We start from the raw sequence: 13,080 nt of genomic DNA, 5'->3' as shown, positions 1-13,080 counted from the left end.
ACATTGTCTGAAGACAATTAACCCTTACATTTCCAAACCCCCAGTCAGCAGACATACCCAGCAACACGACTTATTTGTATGTAGAAGTATAAGTTGTTATTCTTGGTATGCATGACAGTGTGGAAAGTGCCCAAAGGCAAAGGGTTGGGAAGGCACTGGGCGTCCCTGCACTCTGCAAAGTGCCAGTGCCCTCCTTGACTCTTCTGAGGTTTCATTCTGCAGCTTGACCCAAAGAGGGGAGTATAGTCTCTCCAGGAGGGGGAATGAGGGCAGCTCCTGTCACTCGGCCTTCATGACACAGGAAGTTGAAAGTGGCACAAGCATTAGGCTGCAATGAAAACATCAGAATTAGTATGTCAGTGATAAGTAGGCCTGAGCTAGGCTGGATTTCCACGTCTCAAGACCTACCGTATCCTGCACCTCCACAGCGATGCCGCGCTGCCTCATGGCCTGTAGTACTTGGGGGTGCAGCCGCTCAGTCTTGTTTCCAGTGCCCACCACAACAATCTCTAAGAAAGGGGAGACAACCATGTGTTGAGGGTCTGAAGTAGGCCTCTTAGGACACAGCCCTACCTACACCCATACCTATTTTAGGCTCCAGCATCCAGAAAAGGGAGAAGCTCTCTTCAGTGATATCCTGATGGCACCCCACCTGTATGGGAGAAGAGGCCATTCAGCATGTCAAGTCGACACAGCCTTTACCCACAGCGATACTAAATAAAGTTAAATTTTCTAGGAGGAACGGCTTCTGGCTCTAGGCTTCAATTCCACTGCAGGAGGGGGCTCACATTCCACTGGACCACCGTCTGTGGGAGCAACGCGCAGGGGCCAAACACGCGGTTTCCGTTGATCATGAAACCTCTGCTGTTGTAGCTGTCAATGTACACGGCCTGAGGAAACTCGTTTTGCAGCAGCGAGATGCGCGTCCGCTGGTACAGCTCATCATCCGCCGGAGAGAGTCGGTGGCCACGTCGCGGGGTCGTCCTGCGGAGGGCTAAAGTCAGCGGCTCGTGGCTAGGCTGGACCACTCTGAGGGACGGGGGTCAGAGGCGGGGCAGGGGGGCTCACCACAGCGGATAGACGAGGCGACAGAGCCGCGCAGGCTGCGCTCTGTACAGGCAGCGAAGGGCAAGAGCCGTGGCCATGGCTGCACGGCGCGTAGTAACCGGGTCGCAGGAGGGATGGGATCGAAACTCTGTGAGGCTCAGCGCGGCCACAGCGCCCCTTGCGTCTCGGAGGGTACTGCGCAACTTGGCCCGCGCGGTGGGCACCGACATCTGTCTCAGCAGACTCCGTCCCCCGTGCGGTTCTCGTGTCAACACCTGTTGCCCACCCCGCCCCAGGCAGTCCCGCACCGACTGTCCCTAAGGAGGGGGGGACACCTGCTGGCACGGGTGCCCTCGGGGTATTGTTTAGGCCACAGCTGCGGCCTGTTTCTCGGGTTCTCAGTCATTATCCGGGGCTCCTGGGGCCCGGGGCGGGGCAGCGGCGCACCTGGTCCTGCTATGAACACCTGGCCAGGGTGTGGTGCCAGCCTCCGGGGCCCTAATCCCAGGCTTTGGAGACTCGGGCTCCGTGGGCGGGGCGGGTGGCTAAGGTTTCCCCAGCTAGGCTCGAATCGCTGCCCGCCCCAACCGTCACCCGCGCGACCGTTGGCGGCGGCGCGGCGCTCCAGGAGAGGCGTGGCCGGGCGTGGATTGGCTTCCCGGGAGCGCGAGGGGGTGTGGCCAGATGGCTTCTCCTTAAAATGGCTCCAAGTCTGCCGACAGCTAGAGCCAGCGGAAGGGCACGCCGTGGCAGTGCTGGAGTAGCTGTTCGGGTGGGACTGACTGGGCCGAACCGGACCAGACGTCAAGTAGACAGCTCCCGGAGCAGCACCCTGCCCTCGCGCGCTCTGCTTGCGCGTACCGAGTCTCCCTCCCCCTGTCCTGAGCCGAGTCTAGGGCCTACTGGGCAAGCTGGCGGCGCGCGTCTTGGGCATCTCTGCGCACCGGTTCTGTCTTGGCCTCAGGACTTTGTCGCGTTTTCTATCCGCTGGACTAGACGGGTGGGATGCTCGACACCATCGGGGCTTGGCTATGGGGTTCTTGCAGGGCCGGTTGCAATGGGTTCTGGGGAGGCTGTCCTGCCGCTGCTATGTGGGCTGGTTTGGCCCCAGGCACTTCGTGAGCTGGCAGCGTCACCGGACAAAGAGCCCCGAGCCTTGGGGTGTCCCACTAGTGGACGCGTGGGTTTACTTCCTCTCGGGTCCCACGGGATCGCTTCCCTCTTGGCGAATTCCGAAGCCCGCCCCGTCACCGTACCAGTGGCTCTGGCTGCTTGGGACTCACAGAGCTAATCCTTCCCTTCTGATCTAATCCGGATTGGGACCTAGTCCCGGGGGAGGCCCCCACCTTCTCCTATTGTTCTGGGGCCCAGGTGAGCGCCTCATTCTCACTAGACTGGATTACAACACCTACTTGTCTGCCCACTGGAAAGGGATAGGCGGGTTCCGGTTTGGCCCCAGGGCGAGTGACCTGGGGGCAGGAGCCGTCCTCCAACGGCTGGACAGCGGGCAACGGAATCCCAAAAGCAGCTGTTGTCTCCAGAGCATTCCAGCTGCGCTTGGATTTCGTTCCCTGCTCTCCTGCCTGAGCAGCGCCCTGGCCCAGATGAGGCGGTCTCTACCCTCAGAAACACTGCTGGGCCATTCTGATCTCCATCTCTCAGGTGCACCCTCAGGCTGATGGTGGCAGGCAGAGACGACGAAAAGTGCTCAGGCTGATGGCCCGCTCTGGAATCCCTGGAGAACACTAACGGGAGGTCCTGGGTCCTCTCTGTAGGGCTGCAATGGCGGTGAGTCCCACAGGGCCGCCCAGCCCGCAGCTCGCTAAAGATAGCTCTTCACTTCCTGGGGAAAAACCACCCCAACCGTCTTCAAGGAGGGAGAGAGCTTAAATCACCAACTGCCGGTGGGTCCCAGCCCGGCCAGCAGCTGTACCCACAGCATGGAAAGTGCTTTGGAATGACACGATCACTCCCGTTGAGTGGGCACCCAAGAAGCCATCGGGAATGTCGTGTCCGCCCAGTGCTCTTTCGGCACCTCCCAAGCAGGGCCTCAGAGCCCTGGCCCCGAGAGAGGAGCCTTGCCAAACTTTTCTTATCCCTAGAGTTCACTCTTCTCCGGAGCAAAGTTCACTAGTTGGATTCATTCATTGCTGGGGGAAGTGGGAGAGACTTAAGTTACATTGAAATGAAAGCGTCTGGACAGAGGAAAGCTTTCCCACAGTATGCTAATTCCTTGGGTCTTCTCATGATCACGTTTAATTGTCTCAAACTGACCAGTTATCTAAAGAACAATCAAAGGTGCCGGTAACAGCAGGTTAAAGGAAAAACATTAAAGGCTGGTAATTCTGGAAATTATGACTTAATTCCTCAAGGATCAAGATGTGCAATTCTATCAGGTTGTTCTTTTATGGGGAATAAAGACACACCGGTGATACCGCTAATGAGGAAAGGCATGCAAATGATCGGAAAGAATTCAAGTTTTTTTTTCCTTTGCTTTTCAAGTAGGCAGTAAAGTGTCTTTAATGGAAATTTAATGGAAGATGGGAGTGGTAGTGCACAACATTAATTCCAGCACTCGGGAGACAGAGGCAGGTGGATCCCAGTGAGTTCAAGCCCAGCCTGGTCTATCTATCTACAAAGCTAGTTCCAGGACAGCCAAGGCTGTTACACAGGGAAACCCTGTCTCGAAAAACCAAATAAATAGTGTCTTTAATGATACAGCCTTATTCCAATGACCATTTGTCTGACATTTAAATCTTGTTTAAATGGGGCAAAAAATGAAACATCACATAAGCACAAAGATATGAAACTTTGACCAAGTGTATCACCTGGTGAAAAAGACCCACCACCAAATTAATAATTAAGGATGACGATGAAAAAAACCGTAGGCGCAAAAATGACCCCGAGATTTTGGGTGTAGGGCTCACGAATGCAGGAAGAACCATCGGAGGAACACTGGAAGCGGTGGGTTGAATGTAGGCTCACTCGGCACGCTCCAGCTCTCTGGTTCACTCTGGAGGGTCCACTGCCGGATCCCCGCCCCAGTCAAGCGAACCTCCCGGAAGTTCTACGGCTAATTTACTTCCTGTTCCGCGCACTCTTCCGGTCGCCATGGCGACAGGGCGCCTTGGCGTTGGGGAGACACTGGAGGCCCTTAACGCAGCTGTGGGGCCTGGTAGCCCGGTGTGGTTCAAAGAAACGCACGCCCGGCACCTGCGTGTCCGCGACTTCTTGGCGCCGCGAAGCGCGCTACAGGCGCGCTTCAGGGATGGGCAGGTGGGTGTGAGCGGGTCAGGGATCTACAGCCCGTTCCAGGCCAATTAGGGTCCACTTACACGCCCATCTGTCCGCAGGTGCCAGAATGCGTGTTCCATGCGGTCGCCGGCCTGCATGGTCCAGGGGTGGCCCCTGTATTGCGCTGCGCGTCAACACCCGCGGGTTTATCGCTCCAGCTACAGCGGCCCGCGGTCTTCGAGCGTGTGCTCGGTGCCCTGGCCTCCTATGCTACTCCCGCCAAGCCTGCCTCGCCCGGCCCGCGGGTTATTCTGCATTGCCCCGCATTGCGCTGCAACCCGGACACACTCCGTCTGAGCCAGCTGCGTGCTGTGCTCGTGGCCGATCACCTAGCGCGGACGCTACGCGCTCATGGGTAAGCGCGTGCTCCAGTCTGCAATGGCAAAAGACTGAACCTTTGGGGACAGACGCGGAAGGTGGGAAGTCATGGTGATCTGGGCCTGGTTCGCAGGCTGAGACAGCCACCCTTGATTTGTAGGGTATGTGTGTGTCCAGTGCCCTCGGTGCGGGATTCGCACATGGCAACTTTCCTGCAGAAACTTCTGGTGGACTGGCCCACTACATCGAAGTGTGTCTCAACCGAAACCCTGAGGACCCGTGTGTTAGCAAAACTTAATTCTAAAGAGACACTGCCCCCTGGAGTCCTAGGACGACTGTGTCTGAAGGAACTTGTAGAAAAGAGACGTTCAGCTGGCTATGACACCAGCATAGACAACTGTTGGGGTAGGACAGTGGCCAAAACAGGGGTGGGGGGCCTCTGCACTGCCAAGCACTTTAGCGCCTCTCTTGTTTTCTGTAGTGACTGAGGATCTGCTCTCTGTGCTGTCGGAGCTGCAGGAGGCTGTGCGCCATTGGCCAGAGGGCGGCGACCCAGGCTTGGTTAGTGGCTCCATTCTTGACCTCTGCCTCAACTGGTTTTCTGCATCTTTATAACTGTTCTTTCTCTACTCAGGATGGGGATCCAGACGCTGGTGTGGATGACTGCATGGTTGTGCACGTGGTGAGCTGTGAGGAGGCAGTCCAGCAACAAAAGTTGGATCTGCTTTGGCAAAAGTTGGATGAGCAGGCTCCTCTCAAACAGGTTGGTTTTCAAAAGTAAACCACCCTGAAGGTTTCTGAAAGCCCTTGAAAACCCAAAGGGCTTGTGGAGCATGGGTTAAGGCTGACATGAGGGCTGACGAAGGTGGACTGGGTCTTGAGGGCCTAGGCTTGAGGAGGTACTGAGACTGGTGATTACAGACTGGGAGAAGTAACCGATGCAGGCTCCCCGGAGGCTGGAAGGGAGGGCCACCTGGACTGAGCCCTTTCGCTCTCTCACAGAAGCACCTGGTCTGTGGCCCAGTGAGAGTAGCTGGTGTACCTGGCACCCTGATGACTGCCCCTGAGTACTACAAGTGAGTGAGTTGGCAGGCAAACCAGCCAAAGCCAAGGGCAGCTGAGATGTGGGGAAGGGCTTCCAATGGGACTTTGCTCACTGGATTTCTTTCCTAGGCTCAGATATGCTCAGGTGTGTAAGGCCTCAGCACTGAAGCATGGTGGGGACCTGGCACAAGGTATACCTGGGAGACCCTGCTTGTGCCCTGAAGTACCAGCAGGTCATTTAAACCTCTAGTCCTTGTTTCTTGTCTGTAGACACTGACCAGCCTGTATCTCTCACCCCCAGATTCAGCCTGGACCAAGACCTTTGATGTCCTCTCTGTGGCCACCATCAAATTTGAGATGCTAAGCACAGCTGCACAGAACCAAGTAAGCCTGGGTATGTCACAGTACTAAGCCTGGGGACGGTGTGGTGCCCATGCCCTCAACAGCTGGATCCATCTCCTAGCTCCTGCTGGCCGACAGCACCACCTCCACGAAGGGCACGAAGAGTGGCACTTTTGTCATGTACAACTGCGCCCGCCTCGCCACGCTCTTCGAGGGTTACAAACACGGGGTGGAGCGAGGTCTGTATCCCACCTTTCCACTCGTGAGCAGCCTGGATTTCTCATTACTCCATGATGAGGTGAGTGCCCCTCCTAAGAAATGGCCACAAGCAGAGGGCTTGGTCCTAGCACCCTTGTCTCCCACAGGGTGAGTGGCTGCTGCTTTTCAACAGTGTCCTTCCCTTCCTGGACCTGCTGAGGCAGACTGGGAGCCTGGCCAGCACCCCAGGGCTCCACACCCCTGTGCGCACAGAGACGGTGAGGCACAGACACTACACACTAGTCTTTATTCTGGGTTGTGACACAAGAACAAGACAACATCTCAGTGATTCAACCTCTGTCTCTAGGTGTGCAAGTTCCTGGTGCAGCTCAGCATGGATTTCAGCTCATACTACAACCGAGTACACATTCTAGGGGTGAGCATACAGCAGAAGGGCGTCTGTGGGCGACGCAGGGGACACAGGGTAAGGATGAGGGGAACAAGAGGATGAGCCTGGTTTTTTTCTTTCAGGAACCTCGGCCACACCTCTTTGGTCAGATGTTCGCCCGCCTACAGCTTCTGAGGGCAGTACGAGAGGTGTTCCACACAGGCTTGGCTATGTTGGGCCTCCCTCCGCTGAGCCACATCTAAGGGCCCAATAGCTGGGAATGTTTACAAAGTCACCAACTGGGAAAAAGACAAAACCTCACAAATGTTGGACACTTAAAGCCAAAATAAATAGTTTCATCCCATTGTGGACAGTGAGGCATATTCTCGGTCCGCCTACGCGGCACCATACTGGAGTACTCCGAGTCAAGGACCTATGTACTGCCTCACTTCCTCAAAGCTCACTGAGCATGAGCAGACAGCGGATCCCTGCTCCACTGTCTACAGGCAGGCCTATGCTCAGTGCTCCAACCACTGAGATAACTCAGTCATACCAGTTGTAAACCTCAAGTCCCTGACCCCCAAGAGCACAGCGGTGGCCAAACTCAGGGCTCACAGGCCAGCAGTCCATGTCAGCCACATCTGGCACATGGTACACAGTGCTATTCATGAAAGTGGGCTCACCATGCCCCAGACGCCAGAAGGTCAGCCGTTGGTCTATGGAGGCTGAGACCATGAGGCTGGGACTTAGGATCTTTAGGCCTGTCACATGGGCAGCATGTGCACAGGGGACAGAATATTCCTCTAGGGCACACAGCTGTGGCACCAGCTCAGCCTCCCCATCAGCCTCTTCCAGCTCTGGCATCTTCACAGTAAGCTTGAAGACATGGAGGGACCCATCCTCACTGCCACTGGCCACAAGATGGTGGCCCTCAGGTGTAGGCAGGGTGTGTAGGCTGTTGACACCACAGCTATGGGCCTGGACGGTCAAGCAGGGAGTGCCCAGCTCTGGAGAAAGAGAGTGGCTATTAGGGTCCTGCTTTCATCTTGTGTGAGAGGTGGTGAAGGATGTCACACTACTTACGGTAGGGAAGCCCAGGATGTGCTGGGGACCCCAGGGTAGTGGAGCCGCGGTCCATGGCAGTGGTGAGATCCCAGAAGGCCAGGCTGCCATCCGTAGCTGCACTGCACAGGATCAGCCTCCTGGAAGCCAGGAGAGGGCAGCCAGATCAGTGAAAGGGATGGGAAGACAACGGGAGCCCCTACCCAATCTAGACAGGACCGCCTCTCTCACCGCCGCTGGTTAGGTGCCTCATGCGTGAAGGAATGGACTTTGAGAACACACCGCTTGTGGTGGAAAGTCTCAGCAAGGAGATGCAGAATCCGCCCAGAGTCCTGCAAGAGAAAAAGCCTGGGGGCGGGGAGGCATCTCAGAACTCATCCTGGAGAGCTCATGCCCTTTGTCTCCTCATATGACCGCTGGCCCTAAGTGCTTACCTCACTGCTCCATCACTACAGGCTGCAGCCACAAGGGGGCCATGGCCAGGCTTATCGGAATCAAACTCACAAATAGCAAGAGACATATACCTGCAGGGAGAACACAGCTGTCAGGTGGAGCCTACAAGCCAGGAGATACCTGCCTAAAGCTTCCCTACAATGATCTCGATCAATGTCCATGACAGGGCGTGCACATTACCTGGTCTCAGGGTCCACTTTGACCATCCGATGCCGGTTGCGCTGCCGGTCCCAGTACTCAGCTAGCCGGTGGGACGAAAGGTGCATGACGTGGCAGGCAAGGCGGCTTGGGGAGCTGGGGTCAGGAGTGACCATGATGCTGAAGCAGTGCATCTCGGCTCGACCCCCTGCAGACACTACATTAGCAGTGAGACCTGGTCGAGAATCCCCGGGGCCACCTGGATGGCCAATGCCCCACACTGCCAGAGCACGCACCGAAGAGATATGGTTACACACAGATGTGAGTGCATGTGCTGAGCCTGTAGTTGTGGGAAGCGCTAGGACACAGACAGTAGTGTCCTCGCTGCATGTGATCACGATGTCAATAAAGCCAGGCCCCTCACTGCCAGGCTCCACGTAGTCAGGATGCTCCAAGTTGGGTATGTCAAATTCAGGGCCCAGGGTTACAGTGCCCACACGCCTTACACATGTGATTTCACGGCCGTGCAGACCCTCTCGGAGAATAATATTTGGCCGAGTACAGCCACCTAGAGCCCGATAGAGCATGACATCGCCATCCTTAAGGTAGGCAAAGGCCATGGCTGACTCGGTATCAGAAAAGGCCCAGGAGCGGTGCCCTCCACCGCAGTTGACGATATGCAGCTTCTCATGGGACCGGGGGCTCCACACTACAAATTCATTAGCATGGAAACCCAAGATGACCATGCTTCCATCGGGCACCATGAGAAGCCCAGCTACCCAATTCATGCCTCGACAGCATTTCTGCCTTAGGACTGGCTGGAGCTGACCGCCATGAACAAAGAGCTGGTAGTAGGAGCCATCACGGCCTGTGCTGTATACATAGCCACCGTGGCAGGTAACTGAGGTCACACCCTGTTTCCCATGCAGAGAACGGAGAGTGGATACCGGGCCTAACCCTGTTACAACAGTCTCAGACCCACCGCTGCCACTACCAGTTCCAGGTGCCTCAGCTGCAGTAATAGCCTTGATTCCAACCCGAGGATTTTTGAACAGACTTGGTCTGACAGGGAATAGCAACACAGAGCCACGGCGGTCCCCACACACCAGGAAGTCACCTGGGGGCAGGAAGGCACTACATGTGTGCCATCTCTGCTTGCTTGGGGGAAGCAGGTACCGGCAACGTTCCTTGACAAAGATGGCCTTGCCAGTGGGTGCAGCTGAGATCTCCAAGCAAGCAACTACCCCACCAGGGCCTGACGCCAGCAGCAGCAGCTCCTCATAGCCACGGAGGGCCCAGCTCAGGCTGTGAACCTTCCCGTGGAACAGGTTCAGATCCACAGCAGCAGTGGGAGTGTTGATGGGGACAACCTTGACAAGACCCTCCCCATTGGCCAAGGCACAGAGTCCAAAGCCCTCAGGCCCAGGCGCTGCTTCCAGCAGGCAGTAAGACTGAAATCGGTTGTCCTCCAGCAGCTGCTCCCAGCATTTGACCTCAAGGTCGTAGAGGTACAGGGCCCCTACATCCGTCACTGCCAGTACTCGCCAAGAACCAGCCAGAGTCACAGCCTTTAGGGCACCTGGCCGGCTAGGGGACTTGAAGGACAGAGCTGAGACACCCAAGCCTGGGTATCCACGACCTACCAGGTGCCAGAGTCGTATGCCTGAGTCATCACCCCCAGTGATCACCCAGGCTTGCCTCTCATGAGTAGCAATGGCCCGGATTCCACGGCCCTGGTGGCCCCGAAAGGCTTGCAGGATCTCACCTTCGTGGCTCCACACCAAGCAGACACAGTCCTCGCCTGCACTAATAAGATAATTCTCTAAGAGCTTCACCTGCCACACACGGGCACTATGTCCAAAGCAGTGACCAATATTCTGCACCCGACCCCCAGGCACCCGGAGGTCGCCCACCTTCCAGATACGGACACTTCGATCTTCAGAAGCAGTTGCCAGCAGGCCCTTGCTCTCCAGGTAGGACATGCTGAAGATGACACCCACATGTCCACTGACCCGCCGGTCAGGTGCCACAGGTTTGTCATCTGTTAATGCAGTTGCTGGATACCAGACCAGGAGCTCATTGGAAACCGCACCCGCCACTATGGTCAGTTCCTTCCAAGTGTCTCCAATCAGGCAGGCTGAGGAGAGGGTGCACCTGTCTGTGCAGGGGACGTCCTGCAGCATGCACCCTGTCACTGGGTCATACAGCACCACTGAGTTGTGGCCCAAGGCCAGGGCTACATTACCCTCCAGCCAGCGTGCATCCCAGATCCAGTCGGACATGTTCCACAGACTAGAGCGCCAGAGCTCTCGAAGATGGCTTTGACCCCAGCTAACTTTCACAATTCTGAGTCCCTTACTCCCAAATGCAGCTATCATGGCCTCAGAGTCAAGGTCTCCTTTGGGCTCTGGTCGCACTCGGAACCCATGGATAAGATAGTGGCCAAGCAGGTTCTGCACTCGCTTCAACATCCGGAGATGCCCACCAAAGTCCAGGTTGTATACCAGTAAGTCAGGCCCCTCACCTAGACAGAGGGAAAGACCACATGAGAGCTGGTCACCTAATGCTATGTGACAAGGTGGGAGCAGAACACTGCTTAGCATGTAACTTAACATATCGGACACAAAGTCCTAGTAAACCTAGGAGGTCCCGCCCTCAGCTTCAGCTAGGCTTCTATTGCAAATGTATGTGCCTCTGGGTCACTTGTTTTTGTGGTGATGTTCTCCCAGCCCAGGTTGGCTTTAAATTCAAAATCCTCTTGCCTCAGCCTCCCAACCTGGGATTATAGCACTGTGCCATTGTGTCTGGTTATCAATTATCCTTAATGTATAGTCACTAGGAACGCCCCCTGGTGTCCATCATTCAACCCCCTTCTGCTCTAGTCCCCAAACTCTCAGCTTCATCCGTCTCTACATGCACCCTCCCTGAGGGAAAAGGCTGTGTCAACCTTTCCACCCTTTAGGCCTGTAACCAGCGTCCCTCCTTAGTCAGAAGCCCTGTGCAGATTCAGAAGCAATGGCAGGGCATGGCTGGGGAGCAGAGACAGCCCATGCTTTGTGGACAGGGAGCTAGGCTTGAGTTCTGGTCCCACACTGGACAGTGGGAACCCTTCTAGGAGACTGAGTCTTAGAAAGCCTAAACCAGCACCAGACAGCAACAACAAAGAGCCCTTGGAAGGTAGCAAGTCCCTGCACAGGAGGCTGGAGAGATGGCTGGTAAGAGATCACTGGTAAGGGCTCTGACTACTCTTCCAGGGGACCCGGGTTCAATTCCCAGCACCTACATGGCAGCTCACAACTGTCTGTAGCCCCAAGATCTGACAGGGTTAAACCTAGACAGCATCTTCTGTATTACCTACGTTCCTAACTTATGCTCAGAGGCTTGTCCAGTGCCCCCTTCTGGCTTGTGCAGTGTCTCCCTATTCTGTACAAACTTACAGTTCCTGGGCAGTCTCTTACACCCTATACCCGTGTGTATAGAACCCACAGATGCTTCCAGAATCGGACTCTCAGCTTCCTTTTGGTCCCCTGCAGCCGTTTCCCACCATCTCATCCTCCCCAAGTCATTTTAGTTGCTCATCCCAGTAAGCATTGCCAGGCACTGCCCGTGCCCAGCCCCAACCCAGGGGCTCAACATTACTCCTCTCCTATTGTTCTCTATCTCCTCTTTCTTCAGTCTGCAGATTTCACTTCCAGAAGAGATTGCTGGCCCCACCTCCAGAGAGTTTAGCTCACTGAAGCAACCCAACATTTGCACCACCAGCCCCCACTTATCAACTCTAGATTATACCCTCACCACATGGGCATACACACAACCCTGTTGGGGCTGATGATGGCTGACCCAAGACACACTAGTCAGTGCTAGGGACCTATGTAAAACCTACCACCACTGTCACCAGTGCCTAGAGGCTTAGACCTTTACAACCAACCCCTGGGCATGTGATTACTGACCCAGTTGGCTCGGAGCTCCAACCATCTCAGGAAGGCCCTCAGTCCCGGTCTCTCCCAGTACTGCGCTACTCAGATTAGTATGGAACGCAAATTTTGGCGACCAAACCCTGTTCAGGCCCCTCATCTTTGGGGGCGGAGCCTCACCCTACCCAGAGGCCAAACTCCTGCCACGCCCCCTGAGGGGTCGCTCATTCTTTACCTCCCCACTCGTTTTGATCATGTGAGTTCATTTAGGGGTGCACACGCCCTTCCCCCAACACGGAATGACTGCATCCCCCACACCTCCCCGCATCTCTGCCCACCCTTTCCACTGAAATTGATGAAGAGCTGCTACGGCTACGACAGACTTTTGTCTCTCGAGCCCCGCCCTCCTCGGGTAGGTCCTCCGAAGCAGCCTTATCCCACGGCCAGTAGCCAGCCCACTGCCCATCCTCCTCTCCCGGGCATCCCTTTGTCCCGGTGCGATCACCCCAGGGGACCGGCTAGTTCTTCGCCCGCCAGCGCGACGAGAGCCGATCAAGTCTCACCCGCCAGCAGCCGGTCCCCAACGCACTCCAGACCCGTGACCGGGAGGAGTATGAGCTCCGAGGTTGCCAGTGGCCAGACGAAGTCTCTGAGAGCCTCCATGTCGCTCCTCAAGCTGCCGCAGCGGCCACAGCCAGAAGAAAGCTGCGTTCTCGCGAGAAGCGTCCGCCTGCTGAAGAGCCGCGGTGCAGAGCTCCGGAGCCCTTAGCTACAGGTAGCAGAGCCCCTGCGCTCGGCCGCGGCCGTCCAATGACGACGTTCTGCCCCACGCGAAGCCTCTCGTGATTGGTCCAGCCAGGGAGCCGCCCCGCCCCCCCTCCC

At 56.2% G+C, this 13,080-nt stretch overlaps 3 protein-coding genes across 3 annotated transcripts; 1 reads left to right on the top strand and 2 right to left on the bottom strand.

The window, feature by feature from the left end:
* Window positions 1-70: 70 nt before the first annotated feature.
* Window positions 71-1,550, bottom strand: Ndufaf3 (NADH:ubiquinone oxidoreductase complex assembly factor 3). Its single transcript, XM_048423762.3, has 5 exons — window positions 1,069-1,550; window positions 789-984; window positions 586-652; window positions 409-509; window positions 71-328 (listed from the first exon to the last, which is right to left on the bottom strand). The coding sequence occupies exons 1-5, from the start codon at window positions 1,275-1,277 to the stop codon at window positions 212-214; spliced, it is 690 nt and encodes a 229-aa protein (XP_048279719.1). The 5' UTR covers window positions 1,278-1,550; the 3' UTR covers window positions 71-211.
* A 2,577-nt stretch (window positions 1,551-4,127) lies between these two features.
* Window positions 4,128-7,000, top strand: Dalrd3 (DALR anticodon binding domain containing 3). The gene is made up of 12 exons (XM_048423758.3): window positions 4,128-4,323; window positions 4,401-4,696; window positions 4,820-5,064; window positions 5,141-5,220; window positions 5,294-5,422; window positions 5,662-5,735; window positions 5,833-5,894; window positions 6,005-6,087; window positions 6,167-6,343; window positions 6,411-6,521; window positions 6,611-6,679; window positions 6,775-7,000. Exons 1-12 carry the CDS (start codon window positions 4,159-4,161, stop codon window positions 6,892-6,894), a joined length of 1,611 nt encoding a protein of 536 aa, XP_048279715.1. The 5' UTR covers window positions 4,128-4,158; the 3' UTR covers window positions 6,895-7,000.
* Window positions 6,532-12,986, bottom strand: Wdr6 (WD repeat domain 6). Its single transcript, XM_048423748.3, has 6 exons — window positions 12,762-12,986; window positions 8,327-10,808; window positions 8,128-8,217; window positions 7,925-8,041; window positions 7,715-7,833; window positions 6,532-7,638 (listed from the first exon to the last, which is right to left on the bottom strand). The coding sequence occupies exons 1-6, from the start codon at window positions 12,859-12,861 to the stop codon at window positions 7,175-7,177; spliced, it is 3,372 nt and encodes a 1,123-aa protein (XP_048279705.3). The 5' UTR covers window positions 12,862-12,986; the 3' UTR covers window positions 6,532-7,174.
* Window positions 12,987-13,080: the final 94 nt, after the last annotated feature.

This window comes from Myodes glareolus, chromosome 4, assembly GCF_982192425.1.
Source record: "Myodes glareolus chromosome 4, mMyoGla1.1, whole genome shotgun sequence".
Lineage (NCBI taxonomy): Eukaryota > Metazoa > Chordata > Mammalia > Rodentia > Cricetidae > Myodes > Myodes glareolus.
This window is presented reverse-complemented; position numbering and strand designations above follow the sequence as displayed.